At 37.9% G+C, this 12,590-nt stretch overlaps 1 protein-coding gene across 1 annotated transcript in view; it reads right to left on the bottom strand.

Annotated features, from left to right (window-relative positions):
- Positions 1-781: 781 nt before the first annotated feature.
- MSRA (methionine sulfoxide reductase A) overlaps positions 782-12,590 on the bottom strand; it is a 201,643-nt gene continuing 189,834 nt past the window's right edge. Inside the window, exon 6 of the mRNA XM_070932209.1 lies at positions 782-1,527. Coding sequence (XP_070788310.1) covers positions 1,366-1,527 — 162 coding nt within the window. The 3' untranslated portion in view covers positions 782-1,365. The remainder of the gene's footprint in view (positions 1,528-12,590) is intronic.

Raw genomic sequence — 12,590 nt, 5'->3', positions numbered from 1 at the left:
GACTGGTGAAAGAATTAGGGAACACCTTCTTAAACATATTTGTATGAAACAAATATTTGGGGCATGAAAGAAATCTGTGAGTGGAAAACCTCCTAAAACTTCAAGCTTTCTTTTTACATTTCAGAATCAAGCTGAGAAATCAATTAAGAAACTTACTCAATATGTTCTCACATCCCTCATTTACTTTCAGCAAATACCCAATTTCTTGAATAATGTAATAGTTTTTAAGGGTAGTTATAGCTACATAATGTTCCCACTTGAAATTTATTTAGCAGTTGACTTCAAAAAGCATATATATAATGGTACCAAAACCTGGGGCAGAGCTATCAGGCTAATAGCTAGTTGTTAATATTGTAACTCTGGTGCTAATTTATAAAGTGAATTGCAAGATTGGATATTTTGAGTAAAGAAATGGGAGAAGTGTGGAGATGCTAACCCTGCCCTTGCCTCCTGTTTCTCAAATTCAATTCATTCCCAGGACATATTCCCCCCAATAATTTTGCTAATATTCTTTCTTGTTACTTAAACTTGACATGCATACATTTGCCTTAACTCTTCAGTTTATAGTATTAATGTAAAAAGTTATGTTAGCTTATATTATACAAAATCCCACCAAATCTTACCCACATGGCACTAATGGGATTCTGATGCATACATATTCAGCAAGATTATAAGTGTGCAAAATTGCAGCCTATATGTCACATATGACCATGACCACTTTTGCAAATCTGGCCAATGAACAGAGCCAAAAAATGAAAACTGTTCCCTCTCATTTTAGGGGTTGGGAGAGTGCTTAAGGAGTGAGATTTCCTTAACCTTAATCCTTGCAATAGTTTGTGCATTCATTTGTTTACAAAAAACCCACAAATCTTTTAAACACTGCACCAATGGATATTGTACAACTGGAGTTTAGCCCTCAACATGCCATAGAAAGACATTATGGCCTTCATGGCTTCAGAAATTGCATGTCTCTGATATAAACCATCATGGACTGGGCCACTTCAGATGTTCCTATATTTTTAAGAGTGATCCTTCACAGTTTTAGGAGGTTATTCATCTTCTGAAAAGGCAGGAATACTATGCTTAAGCAGAAAATCCTCCTCCACTATGCAGATTTTCTAAGTGTAATGAATTTATTTCTATTTAAAAATGTTTTTTTCCCCTATCTAAACTCAAAAGGATATAGTCCAAGGAAGATTGCACAATTAATTTTGCATTACTTGATACTATGCCTTTCCTTGAGAATATATGCCACTGATTTCATATTTGTGAAAACTACACTGAAGTCTGCAGTAAAAATCCAAAACACATTTCTTTAATTTTGACATGTGGTTTAGGGAATGATTGCCCTGTGAATAAGGATCATCATTTAATACCAATAGGACAGGAAACCCCTGTGCCTCTGAGTCCACAGTAACCATTAGGGTGCTTGCTTAGGTACTGCTGATGATATTCTTCAGCATAATAGAACTCTGGAGCGTCACGGATTTCAGTTGTGATGACCCCATGATTATTCTCTGTCAATGCCTGCCAAAGACAAAAGAAAGAAAGAGAAGGAAAGAATCTTATTAGGAATGTTTACAAGAAGACATATGATATGATTAATAACAGAACTTTGAACTTGATAAGAAAGAGAAAATATTTATCAGTTTAACGGAGAACATGCTTCCCTCTAAATCTAGGGTTAATGTGAACATGAGCAAATATAGCATGATGGGTAGAGAATTAATTTAGGAGTGGGCTACCCAAATTCAAATCCATACTTGTTAGAAGCTCCTGGATGACATTGGTCTACTCACTGTAGAAAGGGAGACGTGCCACTTTATAGTAGTCAAAAATCAGAGATTAGTTAATCTGAATAGATTCCTTCAGATTATAAATCTAATCAATATTCCTGAGCCCCGATTTTTGCAGGTGACTAGATACAATTGTAGAAATATGAATATTGTATATCTATAATTCTTTGGATAAAGGATTTAAAGACAACTATCTGTGATAGTTTTAGTTTACTATAAAAGAATTACAGGCCTTGCAGAGGTCTTGCAAAGAGACTTAAGATAAAATGTGGAGACTATCAGTATTAATACTTTCCTATTGCTTATAATAAAAAAATCACCCTCAGTAAAATATTTTCCTATGTTTCGGTTGAATGAAAACTAAAGCAATCATCTCCATAACTTTAATTTAAATGGGGATATTTTAATAAATGAAATGGGAAAATAATCCTTGGAATGAACTCTCTTATTACCAGTATTTACTTTTCTACATTACTGTTACCACTCACTGCATACTTTTTACAATGGACAATTAAAGCAATCTGAAAGAATTCAACATTTCGTTTCTTCAGTCAGATCGTGATAGTCATTTCCACCTTTTCATTTGCATGAAACAGATACCCATGGGGGTATTCCTTCAATTTGGAGAAAAGATAGAAGTTTCGCACAGCAAGTCCCCCTCAACTGAAGTGAGACAGCATGCACTAAAGAAAATGTCAGAGCATTAATACATTAGTTCTTTTGTCAATATACAACATTAAAGGAATTACTTTTCATTCAACCCGTTATGCCACTTTACAAAAACAAGAGATGGGGTGATAAGCACCCAAAGTTTTGAGATAATTAGAAAATTGGATGAATTCTGGATATATACAGTATATTTGCTTCCTCTAGAACAGGGGTGACAAACTCACATTGTCACGGCAGTGTCACGTGACATATCGGGAGTTCCCCCCCTTCGCTAAAATGGGCGTGGCCAGCGCATGACATATCCAGCCTGCAGGCTGGGAGTTTTGACAGCCCTGCTCTAGAAGGAACAAAAAGAGATTCTGCTTGATCACGAAGTTGGACTAGAAGACCTCCAAAATTCCTTCCAATCCTGTTATTCTGTCAATTCTGTAATAATCTGATAACGGCTTCTATCATTAAGATGCACAAATATTAGGGAAACTTTTCCCAGATGGGCATCCTTGAGACATATAAACTTCAACTTTCAGATTCTCAGAACTGCCTACATTGGCAGCCTAGCTTTAATTTTGATACCAATTAAATGAGTTTGTACTTTTGATGCCAGATTTCAGTGGATTGGGAAAGTAGAATTTACTTGAAGCTGGGTTGCACTCAAGCTTTTGAGTAATATCTAGAATAATACGATATGGTTTTGGAAAGTTCAAAATCTCTTCTTCTAGGGACCCATCATTTAAGATTGGAGATGCAATTTGGTCCAGCATCCCGATCCAGCTGGCAGAAAAGATTCTGTCAGTTTATAATTTTCCTAACAGATAAAAGTCCACAAGTCCCCATGCTGCAGGATCAACTTTCAATCTTAGTTTGCAAATAGGTTCTTGGCATCGAATAAAATTGGGAATTTTATTAGATGCCAAGAACATATCAAAGCTAGCTGATTTTCATGCTCTTCCTCACAGGGATCTGCTAGCAAAACAATTACTAAAATATCAGCATTGGATTATGGTTTCCATGAGCCATTGAGAACTTCAGACAATTCTATTATGTACAAAATTAAAGTTCACATTATGCAACTTTTTTCAGCAATCAAAAATTAAGAAGAATCTATAGCACTTGAAGCAGAAATAGCACCTTTAAACATCTAGGGTTCTTATTAAACTTGATGACAGAGAATTTATTTTAAAAATAATTTAAAAGAAAAATATCATGTTGAAAATTTTGCCATGGATAAGGTATATGGTTTTTAAATTAATTTAGCTATAAGGTAGCCATGGGGTACATGTGATGGTCTATTGTACAATAATTTTTCTAGTTGTGTGTAGTTTCACTGGCATTCCATACTTCAGTTAAATTCCCTCCACTAAAAAAGGCAAAATCTTGAAATTCCTTCCGTTGGGAGTTTTTCAGCAGTCCTACAGTCACTTCTATAGGTCATCTTCTCCTTGAGAAACTGTTGAAGATTTCCTCTTTCTCCTACAGTCTGTCTGTCCTCCTAACCTGTCCAAGAATTAAGTTTCTGTTCTCCAAAGCACATCCAGGTGGACCTGTTCTGCTGTGACTTCTCCAAGAAGGGGTGGGAGTGCCTATGTCTGTCTGAGGAACATCACTGAGCTACTTGGGTCATTGGTCTTACTATCATGAAGCAGCTTTCTGTGTTCTTCACTGAAATTTGAGTTTGTGTGTGTATTCATATAAAAGTGCTGGATATACAATGGTTTTTTTGCATTTGTGCAGAGGGAATGTGCTTCAGCGACTGTTTAAGGGCCATGTTCCCAGAATTCTGCTATCTTACAATTTTAAGATCTTCATCTGAACCTAATTTATCCTTCAATGCTTACAGGTACAGGGCCAGCCCTTTGAGAAGTTCTTTGCATTTTTTCAAGCAGCTTCATATGCACCCATAGTATACTGGAGGAAAGGAACAAAACCAGTAGAAGAGGGAGAGACAGGGAGAGAGAGAGATGTGAAGAATGCATTGTGCCTTTCCAAGAGAACTTGGCATCAGTAGCCTCTCTCATCCATGCTAGCTATGGAACAGCAATGACTTGGCAAGAGTCAAAGAAGCAGATGTCAGCCTCATCTGGTTGCCTCGACTCCAGTTGTTTGTTTAAAATGAACAGCAAAACCAAGCTAGCATGGGGGTCTTGGTGCCCGGGGAGAAAGGAAATGCACCAATCCCTTCTGGTCAGTTCTTTTTCCTCTGGCTTGAATGAATGTGATGTAGCCATGGAGAAAAAAACCCCACCAGGAATCAAAGCTTAAACAAAGAAGATTATGGTACTCTTGAATGCAAGCTTCTCAGAAGGTATCGGCACTTAGCCAACTTGTGATGGTATGTGGGAGACCTTGGTCTGACCTTGAGAGACACTCACACACCCACACACAAAAGACCTACAGCCGGGACAACAAAGGGAACAAAGTCCACAGATTAGGGAAAAGCAGTGGAAACATTTCAGGAGGGATCCTGCCTAGTTTCCCTGGAAGTTAAAAAGACAGGATGGGAGAAATATTTTCAGTCTGGCAAGATTCTGTTTAATGGTTCCTTATAATAAAGTTAGTGCTGATGCCCCTGGTTGTGCTCCTTGTCTGGATGAGCACAATTTGACTGACCTCAAAAAAGGTAAGCAGAGTTAAATCTGGTTAATAGTTAAACGGAGGATCACCCCAGAAAATCCCAATGATATAAATTAAAGTGGAGGACTGGGGGGAAAAATCCTCCCAAAGGCAAAAGAAGCCACTTTTCACTTTGACCAGAAACTGCATGGGAACGCCAAAGGAATGGAGTTCAGCTTGAGAATCATTATTGTTATCTGATGGTATGAAGCAGATACGGTCTTTTAGCATATTCCAGAGCTGAGTTATTCACTCTCTGGAGGTGCTAATTGAAGCCTTAACTGGAGCCATTAGTTTAGATACCAGTGACTTCAAAGCAACAGGGTCATGAAAGAAAACCTGCTGTGAGGTATGAAACTGATAAAAGGGAAGCAAGGAGTTCAAGTTACACATATACTACAAAGCAAGAGAGGAATTCCATTTTTAGATAGCCCTGTGTATAACTGCTTCAGTTGACAGACACACAATGAACACTTCCCTTCCCTATGCATCCCATGTTATAACTGCTTCAATTTAAGCAAAGGAATAAAAGCTATTATTATTCTCTCCATTTCCGCACTTCGCAGAGCATGCACCTATCAAGACCAGATGAAAAATAATTTTCATCAACCCAATGGCCAGAGTTTCACTTGGTGGACTGCAATACAATTTAAAATATTAAAAGTACCAATACTAAAACTGTAAAAAGAAGCACAATGCATTTATAAATAATACAAAACAAAAGATGCAAATAAAAATTTACACAAGCCATTATTCCAAGTAAAATTAGGGACTAAAAATTGAAAATAGTTAGTTGGAAATAAGTACCATTTAACTGCAGAAAAAGATAAAGTACTTTTACAGGCAGGATTGTAGAATGATGGAAACATTTGTGTAGAGAGGACATATTCAGAATTGACTACTAAAAAGTGAGGTATGAAAAGTAATAGACCAGCTGTCAAGCAGAAAACACTACCAAATTGTTTGAAGCTGTATGAGAAGAGGTAGCTAAAGTATTAACAGTTCTGTGCCAAGAGGTAGCTATGGAACAAAACAGTGTGGCTTAGATATTAGGGAAAAAATGGTCTATATATTTGTGCAGAAGAAAAAAAGGTACAAGAGAACAGATAAATTACTAACGATTTGTGAATCATTATATAAACAACTTATTGAAGATCTTACAAAGAACAATGGAGAGAAAAATACTAAATGAATACATGTTCTGCCCCAGCTACAGACCCCAAAGAACACAGCACACACAAAGTCTGTATAAACCTTAGTTTACTAAATTAAATCAGTCTTTTTCAAACAAAGGCTGTTAATTAACTTTCTTAACAGCCTACAAGAATCCAAAGAATAAATAATTGTAATCTTACTATGGTTGGCAGAAAGCCCAGAAGCAATTTGCAGGAAGCTGATAAAAGAACTAAGATCAAGACGAAGGAGAGTGAACGAAGTTGTTCCCTGCAAATTGCCTCAGTCGTCGTCTTTCCTTAAATAGGCTAAGGGAGTGGCCAATTAGCCCCAAGCCTTACTCTCGAGGAGACTTCCTCCTGAGGAGCCACTCCTGCTTTTTGGCAGCTCTGCGCCAAAAAGAGGCTCCTCCTCTTCTTCCTCTTCACTTATAGGAGCTTCTGGAGGTTCTGAAGGCCCTGGCTGAATCCCCACCTCTGGCACCACATCTTCTCCAGCCTCCTCATTGTCTGACTCAAGTGCCAGCTGCACAGGCTGCTGGCGCAGCACCACACCAGCCTCCTCGTTGTCGGAATCAGCTACTAGCTGCACAGGCCGCTGACGGGCCACAACAATACATAGGTTTCAAAAAAGAGGCATGAGATCATGCTACAGTGAATACTTTAAAGCTAATGGTTATGCTAAAACGCTTGAAAATGCCGAATGCTCCCTTGAGATGATGATGATGAGCAGGCAAAAAGTCACACACTTATTGTGGTTGATGCCTCTATACGGTACTACTAAATCTGAACTTTATCCTGAATGTGTTACAAAGGGATTGCAGTTGTGTCACAAAGGGTGGCATTTTACGTTGTTTGCCATTATATAGGATTCTGCTATGGAAAAGTCAGTACATGCGACACTGAAACAGGCATATCTATGAAACCAGAAAGTCAGCTCCATGAACACAACCCATGGTCAAAGATTGAACAGATGCATTTGCACCACACATTAAACTGATTAGCAGTAATGTGGCTGGTTTCTTTGTAACTCAGCATGTTAAGGAAATCAAACTGTATAGGCTAGTCTCTAGGTTGGTATAATATTAGCGGATTAATTAACCAGATTTATTTATTAGAAACATATTCCATTCAGTTCAGTAAGTAACTTAGGGCAAGTTACAATTTGCAAAAATAAAAAAGCAAGACATTAAAAATACAATACAATGTTATAAACATTATTTCTTATTTCTATTACATTATAATAGAAATAAGAACAGCATTGACCAAGGTCAACTCACACATATCTCATTCAACAGAAATTTCAGCACCATATGAGAGAACAAAAATCCCACACATGTCTGTTGGGCTGTGCTTTCTTTTCTTTTGTGGCTATGCTTTTAATTCTTTGGTTGAATGTTTTCATTACAAAGCAATGTTGCTTTTTTTTTAAATGAGCTTGACTTTTGGTTTGCCACTGTTATCTTCTGGGATATTCCCTCAATTCTCCAATCGAGCCTACCATCCTGGAATTTCCTGCTGGATTCCTATTCCAGTGCTAACCAGAGAGCTCAATCTTTTGATACCAATCAAGATTAGCTAGGTACTCTTTCCTTGCTGATATTTAAAGTTGGCATAGTAAAAACTCCATCTTATAGCAGAGGCAGTTGAAGAATCTGACTCTTCAGAATGACAAAGCAAGCACTATTCAATGGAAAGTCTGCTCTTGACATATGTCATGGCACACACACAAAAAAGGGGGGAGGTTGCATTGTAATGTCACAATGCTTATTTCATCATGTACCTCCGCTTCCTTCCCTCCCCATGCTAGTGAGTAGAAGTCAAACCTTGGTTTACTATACCATTTGGTGCAAATAGGCTATCTTTTCAATCTGAACATCCACTGCATCTGAATTTATGTTACTGACATCTTTTACATTATTTGAGTAATTGAGTAAATAGTAAATCTATTGCATCAATTTATGTCATTTCAATATGTAAATAAACAGGCACACATAAAACATCATTTATGTAATTATACACATGAAGTAAATTGATATATATTGTATCTGTCTATATTTTGTCTGATTGCCTTGAAAAAAAACAAAAACAAATTTAGTCCATTATATGAGGAGTTGCAGTTTAAATAACATTTTGTCCATTGCATTGACCGTCTGAAGAATCAGGCATTTCCTGTACTACTTACAATTGCTGACTACTAATAAATGGCATAAGCAGATACTTGAATATGCAGCCAATCATCCTCTAGCCTCCTTTGCCAGGTTTAAATTCTCTCATTGAGGGGAGAAAGCAACTGACAGCAAATGATGGGCAAATCTTTATGGCTATTTATGGGCTGTGTCATTTTCATATCTGTTCAACCTGAAGTTAATCTATCCAATTCCCACTGTAATGGGGAATTTAAAAAAGGATTCAGCACATCTGTATATGAGTATGTTACTTCTATATCTATTTTCTCACTGGAAACATATTTTAGCTAAATATGCAAATTTGTGAATACATTTAAGACAAAAATACAGAAACTTTCAGAATATTTCTTAAATTAAGAATTACACCCTAAAATTGAACAAATAAATGCAAATTTTAGATTTAGTAGTTCTAATCTCACAGAACAAGATAGTTCACATCATAATTTACAAAGGTCAAATTCTGTAAGATCCCCACTAATGGGTGCCAAAGATAAAAACCACAGACTGATTACAGAGATACACCACTCACTATTTTTTACTTGATCAAATAACTTGCTTTTTGGGTACAGGAAAGGGCAGAGGCACGTATCATTTAAAACCTGGTCCCCAACCGGGCTGTGTGAGCAGAGGGCCAGCATACATGCATATGTGCACACAGGTCAACTTGTGCAAGTCAAGCTGTGCATAGATGCATGTGCGGGATGACCCACTGTTTGCACATTGAGCTGTGTGCCCACTTGCCACTTGCATGTCCCAGTTCCCCCCTTCCCCTACCCCCCGGCCGTCAAACTACAAATCTTGGGGACCACTGATTTAAAATGAAATGTGGGAAAGGGGAAATTAGGCAAAGCAAGTAAGCTACAATCAATATTACCCAGGCTGAATTGCCTACTTCACTTTAGGACCAATCTCAGTGGACCATGTTTTTATGTCTGTTTGCTGAAGAAAGTATCTCTAACTGGAATAATCTGCACTACTTCTTTAAAAAAAATTCAAAACACTCAAGCTTCAATATCAATCTAAAGATATTTCATTGTTTATTAAGGGCCCATCAATACACGTTTCTTTAAGTGAATTGGATATCATAGTAGGGAAAGCCTGAAAGCATTTGGTCTGGGCCTTAAACTACGACCCTTCTTACATCACAATAGTTATCAGGCCAAGTCAGAGCCTTCCTCTCACTGGCCTTCTATTGCAAACTGAAGTGCTCTATAACAAAAAAAAAAAAAAATGGGTCTGACTGAGTTTGACACGTTGCATACACATCAATATGTGTGAGAAGAAGGGTTGCTCTGCAGAGGCACTTGCCAACAAACTCACTTTTGGTGCCATCTGCTCTAAAGAGAGCCAGCACCTGTTCGGAGCAGCTGCCGATTGCAGAACGTAGGTAAGAGAAAAATCAGGCTCATTCTCGACTTGGCCGGCTGCAGGTAACACATGGCCCTCACCAACGGGAATGCCAACTGTTCCCTTTTAAGCATGTCCTAATTAGGAAACGGAAAGCATTGTGAAATCTCAAAACTGTTCAGTTACATGATCACAGGAAGTTTCCAGAAACAGGAAGTTTCCTCCCTCTCCTTTAATGTCAGGTTCAGTTGATTCATCAAAGTACCGGAGTATTCTAGAGGTGGGGGTGAGATGGGAAATGAAATGAACAGTCTAATTTTTCTCTCTCCATCTTTTAACTGAGCTTGGTTTAACCTGGGGATGAATGACTACTCACATCACTTGTCATGTAGACTGACTGCAGGAATCATGAGCCATCAGGAAGGCATCAGCTTAGAAAAATCTGTCCTGATCTACGCCTCTTTTTTTTTTCCCCTTTGGGGGCAGCTTCCCTCATTATTGTTCTTTTTCAGCCATTAAAACATAACACGTTCACCACGCTTTTCATTTATAAGCAGCTCCTGTGCATCATTTGATATTTCTACTAGATATTAAAAATAGGATCTTCTCACTTGAAAGACAACATTTCTACAACCTTTTAGAAGACTAGGCTTAAACAAAAACATATACCCAGCACAGCCAGATACCTAAATTTCTGAAAGGACACAAAAGGCTTTTTTACCACCTAAAAAACCTAGATGAACAAGAATATAAATAATACCCTGCTGTAGTAAATCAAGGATTCAAGTGAATCCCTCAAAGGACTCCTGCCCTTTAGAAGCTCCATAATGAGATTGCTTCTTTACAAGCCGTAGTTTTTTTAAACTTACTGCATCATCCAATAAGTAGACTTAGATAGTTCACCAAAGAACATTCCTAGTTTGTTTCTAGGAATGCTCTTTAAGTTAGTTGTGACTAGAAGAAACCTGTGGATGACATGCTAAGTTTAAAATAAATAACAGATGGTTTTTCTCCCAACTGCACAGCTCCACATGAAACATCTGATGACCAACAGCCCATTCAGAATCTCTAGCCATGCCTTGATATTTTTCTTTCCCTTTATTACTGTAACAAAGCCGAAAGAGGATAGAAAGTCAGAAAATAGTCTGCCTCTGCAAAGTGTTATCCCTACTGTTGTTACCTATAAACATTTAGTCTCATTCTCACATCCCACTTAACCTGCTATGAAGATGCTCTCCAACTATTCCATTCCCAGCCTGCTGCAGTGGAAGCCTTAAGTTGTCTGTAATTGTCCACTGTTAAAATTGTGTTTTCCTCTTTATCCTGCACAACGCTTGCTAAATAAATGATCAACATTTTCATTATAGGGCGGGTGATAATACACTCCAAGGCAGGGATCTGGCAAGTTCCTATTGGCTAACATTTACTATGAACATGACTTGCTCCATCTAGTCATTTGAAGCTAACCTCTATGGTTTGGATTCAGGAAGAGATCACACACCTGGTTTATATAGTGGGTAATTTGTTTTTGACACAAAAATATCAATCTAGTGGAAGATTAGTACAATGTAGTATTCTGCTGACACAGGATGATAGGTCTACACATTAATATTAACATACTACAGATGGGGAAACTGCCTGGTGATGTCATAATATGCACATCCCTGGACATGATCTCAGAGACCCAGTAATGTTGGCAACAACCCTGTAGAGCTGGGACAGAAACTCTTACAAAGCCTTTCAGTTTTGCTATTCTTCTTTCAACTTGCAACTATTTTTGATTTATTGCCTTCTCTGAGAAAATAGATGGGCGTAGGAACGAGGAGGAGGGGCACCCTCTGTGAAGTACAGGGATTGAGGAAGCAAAGGAATCTCAGCAACTGTCAAAGACAAATGAGAAAGTTCATAGGTAGAAAGTTAGAGCTTTCCTTAGTTTAAGAGCCCCCTACCACTCAAGCCATCAATTCATTCTCTCAATGATCCTCTTCCTTGAGAAGAATTGAAATTATAAGCCAGTTTATGTTGTAACGTATAACAGTATAAAAATGTTTGCACCAGGCTTCAAAACAATTACCTGAGAGCAAAGGACAAAAGCAATACCACAACAAAACAAAGCCATTTAAAAAGAGTTTTACTGAAGAGACAGAACAACCAGATCTGGAACACAACATTTCAGATGGTCCCAGCTGCTGTCATTCAGTCTTTTATAGCCCAGACCTGATAGTGTTAGAAAAGGTGTGTGTATGGAAATCAGTGTAGCAGGAACCTTTCCCTTCACACAGGTTCCTATCCTTCCCTCCAGCTGTCCATTCATATGAGCCTGAAAGTCACAAAGTTTGCACTATAAGGTCCTGGCCATTTCTTTGATTCTGACCACAGGACTTGCACAGCTCTGCCCAACACTGTTTATACTTTTCAAGCCAATTCCATTATTTCACTAGGACTCCCTGGTATACATGAAAAAGGTTTCCCTTCACTGAAGTGTGCAGGCAATATAACAGCAGGGAGGGACAGAAAGAAATCTCCTTGTTTTGCAACAGGAATTGAGCCTAACATACTGTCATGAGAAAAAGTAAGTAAACCCACTTTGAGTTCTATAGTTTTATATATCAAGACATAGTAAAAATTATCTGGTCCTTAGCAGTTCTTAAAAGTAGGTAAATGCAACCTCAGATGGACAACAACACATGACATATAATACCATGTCATCATTTATTTTACAAAAAGAAAGCCAAAATGGATTTTAACAGATTCAACTGATATTTTTTTAATCACTTTCCCCTTTCTTTTTCTTTTTTCTTGGGCAA

Source organism: Pituophis catenifer, unplaced genomic scaffold (assembly GCF_029215685.1).
Source record: "Pituophis catenifer annectens isolate HBS135680 unplaced genomic scaffold, rPitCat1.0.hap2 SCAF_1, whole genome shotgun sequence".
Lineage (NCBI taxonomy): Eukaryota > Metazoa > Chordata > Lepidosauria > Squamata > Colubridae > Pituophis > Pituophis catenifer.
Note: the sequence above shows the minus strand (reverse complement) of the source record. Positions and strands in the feature narration are given on the sequence as shown.